Source organism: Gekko japonicus, unplaced genomic scaffold (genome assembly GCF_001447785.1).
Source record: "Gekko japonicus isolate JY-2015 unplaced genomic scaffold, Gekko_japonicus_V1.1 scaffold581, whole genome shotgun sequence".
NCBI classification, from domain to species: domain Eukaryota; kingdom Metazoa; phylum Chordata; class Lepidosauria; order Squamata; family Gekkonidae; genus Gekko; species Gekko japonicus.
In genome coordinates, this window is record NW_015172570.1 from 719,031 (window position 1) to 727,289 (window position 8,259).

General features: G+C 39.4%; 1 protein-coding gene across 1 annotated transcript in view; it reads left to right on the plus strand.

Moving 5' to 3' along the window:
• Nucleotides 1–8,259, plus strand: part of SPRED1 (sprouty-related, EVH1 domain containing 1) — a 111,774-nt gene that overhangs the window by 59,117 nt on the left and 44,398 nt on the right. The window contains exon 2 of the mRNA XM_015421354.1: nucleotides 5,275–5,449. Within this exon, the coding sequence (XP_015276840.1) occupies nucleotides 5,275–5,449 (175 nt within the window). The remainder of the gene's footprint in view (nucleotides 1–5,274; nucleotides 5,450–8,259) is intronic.

Below are 8,259 nucleotides of genomic sequence, written 5' to 3' on the forward strand. Positions count from 1 at the left end.
ATCCTGGAAGTTTCCAACTTGGAGTTGGCAACCCTATGTCCTTTCCAGGCAACCATCAGCCTACCGTTATCTGCCTGTCTGTCTTCAGGTTTACATCCCCTCCCCACAGGCTCTGCTTAGGAAAAGGGCAGTCTTTCCCTGCAGTGGGAACCAAAGCAGCTGACATCATTCTCCTCTCCCCCATATGATCCACACAACTACTCTATGAGGTATGTTAAGATTGAAAGTGTGTGAATGGTCCATAATCCCCCAGGCAGCTTTTAAAATATGAACCTGGGATCTGCACACCATCCTCTGAAGCGCTCTCAGGCACATATCTGTGGCAGTAATGGGGTGACTGCTGGCACCTTTTCCTATCATTTTTTGCCTTGTGGTATTCTGCTTGTGGTGTGATCTGTCTTTTTTGTGGTGTGGCATGATTGTGTTATTGGGTTTGTTTCTTTTGAAGGGGAAGTGATGTGTTGTGAGTGAGGACATATTTTACTTCAAAGTACAACAGGTCCCATATTCAACTGAGAATTGCAACTGTCTTGGGGGGGGGGAGTTTGAGGTGTGGAATGGAGTGAAGTCCAATCAGCTTCCATATGCAAATGACCTTGAAATGCTGGCCCAATCAGAAAAGAGTGGACTGAAGTGGCCCAGCCGTAGAAGCCCTGTCCCTGCACTCAGTCTGCAGATGGTCCTCACCTGTCAGAGGCCCAGAGCAGACTGAGCCAATGACGTGGGCAGGACTACACAAAGCAGCCAGTCAACCCAGCCAGCGTCTTCTGACTGACAGTTCAAGCTTCCAAACACTGTTGGTGTGCATTTGGAATGTTGGGTCCCCCTATGCCTTTATATATAAGGGAGAGATTATTTATACATGTAAAATCCTCCCAGACTACCCTGTTAATGTGTATTGTAATACTTCAGGTTTTATTAAGTTTCTTGTTAGTGTTGTATTGTAAAAGACAATTAGGAAACTGTATAGTTTGTACTTTTTTTTAGTGCATATAGAATATAACATCTGAATTGGGAGATCCTACATTCTTTGAACATGATGTCCTCTCTAACCTTGCACTATATAGAACCCACTTTGTATTGGATTCTGAACTACATGTTCATGGAGATACTTTAGTGATTTTGTGTAGTGTGGTAGAGTAGCAAACCCAGAAGAAGAGAAACCATTCTCTTCATAGAAAAGTAAGGCAAAGGGAAACTTGCCAAGAACACATGGTGTCTGAAGTCTCTTGGTACAAATTTGAATTTTCTCTAAAGATCTACCAAGCCATTGAATTACTCTGTTCTCCTTTTCTCCTTACTCTCTTGACAGCTCAAATATTTAAAGATACTGACTACAGTTCTTTTACTGTTCCTTAAAGGAAGTGCCTACTTAAAGTGTAAGCTAATTCTACACAATAATGAATTTAATTAGTAGGATTTAATTACAGAAGAAGCCTTTAGTGTTTCATTTGCTCAAAGATTCATGTTTCTGCCGTTGTGGATTGTTGAGTTCCTCTTCAGTTTGTGGTGGTGTCAGAAGTATATACAAAATGAAGCATGTAGTTCAAATTAATAAAAATCAAGGAGACAGTTTAGGTTTTCCAAGGACAGGAAGCATTTATCTTTGAAAATATTCCAGTCCTTTAAAAGGGGGAGAAAAAACAGTTAATACTAGTTATCCTTAAATATGCACTTAATGATTGCAATATCTAATGCTGGTTTGATCTGTGGTGATTGTTCATTAAGCATGAACCTCAGAACACACATGCAACATCATATCATCCTACTCACTACTTCTTCTTGACAGCACTTCAGCTGTTTAACTGTGTCCATGCATTTGTGAAGCAGTCCTAAGAATTCCAGAAGGGTGGTTAGAAAAATAATAGGAGTCTTGGAGTGCCTAAATAACAAAACTTTATTCCAGGATAAGCTTTCCTGTATTGGAGCCTACTGCTTCATATAAACAAAAATATCTATGTGACCTTGGCTTTTTAATGTCATTTCTGTGCCATTTGTGAAACGATTTGATGGCAAAAAACAAAACTAGCCTCTAACAAACTCTTTAATCTTTCCCCTGATTTCTGTTTTCTTAATTCTCTCACTGTCCAGTTCAGCCGTCCTAAAATCTGGGGTGGTGATTTGGGATGCTTTAATTAAAATTTAGTACTTATTACCAGAAATACAATAAAAACCTGTAAGTGAACATTTTAGCCTTCCAGGTACCTCCATCAGTGATGTCATTGTGATCATCTCTGGTGGAGTATGAAGAGGCAGATCAGAAGTTTATGCTTCATACATTCTTATCCTGCCCTTTCACCAAGGACCTCGGTGGCATGTACATCATGTCCCCTCCATTTTATCCTCATAACAACCCTTTAAGTTATGTTAGGCTGAGAGTGTAACTGGCCCACAGTCACTGAGACAGCTTTATGGCAGAGTTAGGATTTGAATCTCCCATATTCTAGACCAGCACTCTAGAATTTGACTTACTGTGTCAACCAGTGTTTAAAGAGGGCGTATAAAGACTGAATGTGACATCTCTCCCATGTTTGTAGTACAGATTACTGTCCCTTTTAAAAATAAAAATCAATTAACTGCCTGCTGTCAGCTGTTCCACTTTTGCTTCTGATGAAATAAATTGTAAGCTTGATTAGCTTATGCCATATAGAAACGAATAGCTGGAACTGTTTCTGGATAACTCTTAGTATTTTGGTAATATCAAGTGTGTCCTCTCAGGTCTCCACCATCTGCTTTACATTACCCCCTTTCTTTTGCTGTGTGCTCCTCTACCTCCTGCTCTCCCTTCTGTATTCCTCTGTGCCCATTCATTTTTGCCTTTCCTGAACTTCCACCAAGTTTCCTGCCCAGCCTTTTTATTTCCAGGTCCATATAACTGCCCTTTTAAAATGAAAGTCCATCTTCTATTTATTTTCATTCTGCACCCAAAACTATAGATATTACTTGATAGTTCCTTAAGTGCACTGCTCTGCAAAAAAAAATATGTATTCTTGTTAGGAGCCTACCAGATGACAAGACAAAAATTAACAAACATAGCCATGATAATTGAATATGTAAGAAAAAATATTACGAATTAAAACATTGCTAGTAAATTGTACAGAATACAATCCCAAGCATTTAGCCATAATCTAAAATCGAACCGGGGGGGGGGGAATCTTTAAAGCACCTGGCATTTCCAATTAACTAGTGACTGTATCTTTCCAAAAAGATTTCATGTTTGAAGTATGCCTAACAATATCAAGACTTCAGTTAACAAGAATGTGGACCATTTTTCAGTGAACATATCAAACTATAAATGAGCTTTAGAACAGTGGAAATGAAAAGTTAAGTGCTTCATCAATGCTTTACCCCATGATGTCTTGTATTGTGACCTCAACATGATTGTTTTCCTGTTTCTAGTCTTGCATGAGGAATACAGGAGAGTATAAAATTTTTATACACCAAATATTTATTTTGGCCTGAAAAAATTTCCTGATAACAATAGACATGAATCGGGGATGACATTCTGTCTAGAATGTTCTGAACCTGATTCTAGATCTTACCTTCCAGCAATAGCAAGACTGTCTTGGAAATTAGATTTCAGTTTCAGTGATGAGTAGTGAATACTGAAGATTCGTTTGCAGTGGTATGTAATAAAAATGCACACATCATTGTGGAGCTAGGAAAATGCATACTTTTGGAGTTGCCCTGTGGTGTTTGGCTCAGCTGACTTGCTCATGTGAGTTAGCTTTGTGTGCATTTCCAGTTCTCATACTGTCTGCTTGTAGTATGTACGACCGCACTGGCTGTAATGCACAGGATATGTACTTGGTAGGGCTTCCACAACTAGCATGCAAACAGCTTTCTGGTTAGTGACTTCATCTACACCGTACCTTTCTCCTAATGGAATCTCAAATTGGCTTGTGTTGTTCTTCTTTCTTCCATTTTATCCTCACAATAACCCTGCAAGTTAGGTTAAACTGAGACTGTGTGACTGGTCCAGGTCACCCAGCAAGCTTCCATGGTAGAGTGGGAATTCAAACCTGGGAATCCCAAATCCTAGTCTGACACTCTAACCATTGCCATGCTGGCTTAGTGCTAAGGTGCTTTTAACTCATCAGAATTGCTGCTGTGCAGACAAATGCACTAGTGTTGTTCTTTGGAGTAAGAGTACTGTTGGAGAGCCCACTAAGAATCTCTTGCCTTGGAACTCCTAAAAACCTAAAGCCCATCCTGAATGTTGAATGTATGTGACATCTATACTGAAAGTGGCCTCAGATATTTACTGTGGTATTTAGTCAATGAACCAATGCTTTCAAATGTTAGAAAAGTTCCTATTAGTTGCGATTTGGGGGGGGGGGATCAGTTTGTGGGTGGCAAGTACATTGGGAGAAGAGGCATTCTTTCTCTCACACCTGAAGGAATGTGTCTTCTAAAGTGGTGCCCGCAGACAATTGCAATGCTTTTCTCCTTCAGAACTGTTACTTCATTCATGTGCAAAATTTGTTGATATATAATTGGTTAAAGCTCATGCAATTAATTGACTAAGATTTCTTTAATCAGTGGTACTTCCAGCAGTTACTGTGTGTCATTGTTTTGGACATGGAGCTCCGTAATTATTTTTCAACATAGCAGTGAAGGTAACAATAAGCTTACTGGGAAGATTAAGTGTCTGCTTTTGAGAAACAAATAAGAAAACATCATGGTCATCTATTTAGTTCATGTTTTTGCGTAGTAGGGTAATGGGCTCCAATCTGGACCCATTCACACCAGATTAGACAGTGTACAGTTGAATGCAAACAAGACCATTTCAGCCACTGCTGTTGCCATGGTTACCAGAACTGAGCAATACTGCCTTGCCACACATTCTAATGTGAGACAGTTGCAGCCAAATTTAGGCAGACCAGATTTGTCACAGTGTTCTGACTTTCAGTCAATAAATTGTCTGGCTTTATCTCAGCAGCTCATTTAGAATAAGTGCCACATAGATGGGGTCTCTAAAAAACCCATTCCCTATGGTCTGTCAGCTAGGTTTTGGCTTTCTGTGTTCATATAGAATTTGTCAGAATGTTTTGAAACCAGTCAGGGCTGTTGCATAATCAGTACATTTGGACATGCCGGATAGAATCCCACTATAATTGTTGGAAGAATTGAAGAATGTAAATTAAACATTGTTGAGGATCATGCACTTAGCTAGATTGGGTGAAGAGACTGAATAATGCAAATGATAGCACTGTGGCTCAGTTTAGCTTGGGAAAAATTAATTTCTCCCCCCCCCTTTCTCCTCTGTTTCAGTAATAGTTATGCCCGTGTGCGAGCTGTGGTGATGACCCGTGATGATTCAAGTGGTGGATGGTTACCACTTGGAGGGGGTGGACTAAGCTGTGTCACCGTTTTCAAAGTCATCCACCAGGAAGAAAATGGCTGTGCTGATTTTCTTGTACATGGGGAGCGCCTCAGGGATAAAACGGTAAAAAAAAACCTATATATTTTTGTGGTGTTAGTGAAAATCCATATTCCTGAGAACTACACTGCAGTCCTAAACAGAGTTACACCCTTCTACACCCATTGATTTCACTGGGTTTAGAAGGGTATGACTCAGTTTACAATTTTCCTGTTAATCTTCAAACAAGTTTATGATGGGAGTGTTTTAACTTTTAGTTGATTTGTTTATATCTTTTAAAAATGTTTTGTTAAATGAATTAGCATTTGGAAACAAACACACACATGTATACATCCTGATTGTCTTGGCAACAGAGACCCCTTTATGATGCGGTTTCATGTTGTTTGGCAGTGTTCTTAAAAGAAGCAACTAACTGTGGCAATAGCCAATATTTCAGTTAATTAAAAATATATATGTTTCATTTCAGAGATTTAAGAGGTATGAAAGCATCTTACAGAACCTCCCAATAATGGTAAAGTACATTCTGTAAGAATTGGAATACAATACTGCTAAAGCTAATATTAAACTACAGTATTGTTATGCCAGACTAGATTTTTGAGGCTAGACTACTTCAAATTAAACTTTCAATAATTTGGGGAAATTTAAGCATAATCTCCAGGTTTAAAGCTGCATGGTGGGAAATAGAACATGCCTATGAGATAAATGCTTTGTGGAAACAGCTTTGTGCCAGAATGAAAGATGAAATGGGTAGTTCCAGGAATTCAACACAATTGTGCCAATTATTGCTTTGGTGTGGAGTTGTTCATAAATGTGATTCCAATTACTGTTCTTTAGCCTTTCTTGCTTCTTATGCAATTGGATACAGCTACCAACCCATACAACTGGCAACCCAGGAGCATTTTAAATATTATCCTTACTGCATGGGAGCCATTTTTCCATGAGTGGCTCCCACATGGCTTGAGTAAATGACCTAACCACATGGGCAGAGGCTGATTAGTTGGGTATTTCCCACAAAAAAAGCAGCCCCTGCTGGCATGAATTTCACAAAAGCCCCACACAGAAAAACAGCTTCCAAAGAATATAACTTTTAAAAGTTCCCCCAGCCACATAGCAAATGGAGTAATTTATCGCCTAAATAATATCTTCCCCATGGAAGCTAAATTGGATTATAAGTCCTTTTTTATTTTGTAGACCTATCCTGTGAGAGTGTTTCCTGTGTTTGTTGTCCCAGTAGAGCAACTCCTAAATGATGCTATCTTTATAAGGATATGGGGGGGGGGTGATGATTTTTCATTAGTGCTAAAAATTGTTAGATTTATTTTCCCCAGTGAATCTTCAGAAGCCCTGTCCTGTGACATGAAACAGCCTGTTCCTTTTTGCTCTGTGTATATGTAAAAACCTTAATGTAGCAGAGCAGTGAAATGGCTGCTTATAACAGGCAACGAAATTGTGGTTATTCAAATACGATTTTTTTGTAAGTGCATATTGTAAGATGCTACCAGGTCTCCAATTGGATACAATGTCCTATAAAAAAAACGTTTTTGTCTTTTGTTTTGCATTGTAGGTTAGTGCAAACCCTTTCCTTCCAATTCTGTAATCCTCCACAGGTGCTTGAAGTGCTCACCTACTTTCATGCACACAATAAACAGAACACCCAACAGCCATCTCTTAGTCACCCTACATATCAGTGTTGAGTATTTCCATGTCAAAAAGAAGCATATTGTTCTTCTGGATCTTTCCTTTCTCCTCCCTTGGGGCAGCAGTTTATTTTACCTGAACAATTTAGAGAGAAAAGAGCAGGGAAGAGAAGCTGCTGTTGGACAAATGAGAAGGATAGAAAGACCTTGGATGATTTGCTTGTTCCCTCTACTAAGGCAAGGCTAACTGCTGTCTCAGGTGCGTAGGAGTTCTCTGTTTTCCACAAGCATTGGTACAAAGTAAGGACTGTGCATGCTCTCCAGCTGATGCAGCTTGTATCTTAATGAGCTGAAGGGAGAGTAAGAACACAGAATGGGAGCTAAGTACATGTTCCCTGATAAATAACGCCTTACCCTTTTTATTCTTCATTAGCGACATTGGAGAGACACCTCACTATATCATTTCCCCCCCATTGGTATTCTTGCATGTATGATATCTGATACTGCATTCTGGGTATTTTTTTAAGTTTTGCCAAACCTTTTGAGTACATGCCACTAGTTCTTCCCATCCGCTGTAATTGGAAATATTCTATAAGAAGTTACCTTGGAACTACTTTCCAGACTAATAGTTAACTTAGTTTGTCTAATAGGCCTGCTGCCCCTGAGGCCCACTGCTCGTTACTTGCTGCCTAAAATAGTTTCAGCTTTCAGAGATGCAGATGATGTTTTATGTGTTATTTCACATGTGTTCATGCATGTGCAATATCAAAAGGAATATGGCAGCTGGGACTCAATGCCAGTGGAAACTAAGACCAGACCTACACAGGCAGTAGAATGGTGTGATGGCACAATAAACTCTGTCACTTCAGGCTGCAGTGGTGAGTCACATTTGTAACACTCCCCTACATGAGAAAGCTCCCTGAAAGTAGAAAACTATCAAAACAGGAAGAGGGCCATGCTAGAAACTTCCATTTTGATATGCTAATTTCTGATTTTCAAGGAATTTTTTAATATGGGGGAAAATGAGTATTCTCCAGTGGTCCTGGGGTGGGGCAGTCTGAACCTCTGGAACAAGGTCCTCTGTCTAGGCAGGCAAGGTCACTAGGCAGTGATTCCATTTTTACTTTTAAATTTTAATTAATTTATTTATTTATTTATTTATTAAATTTATACCCCGCCCTCCCCCATAGGGCTCAGGGCGGCTTACAGGGCAAGAAATCTTGCAACAATAAAAAACAT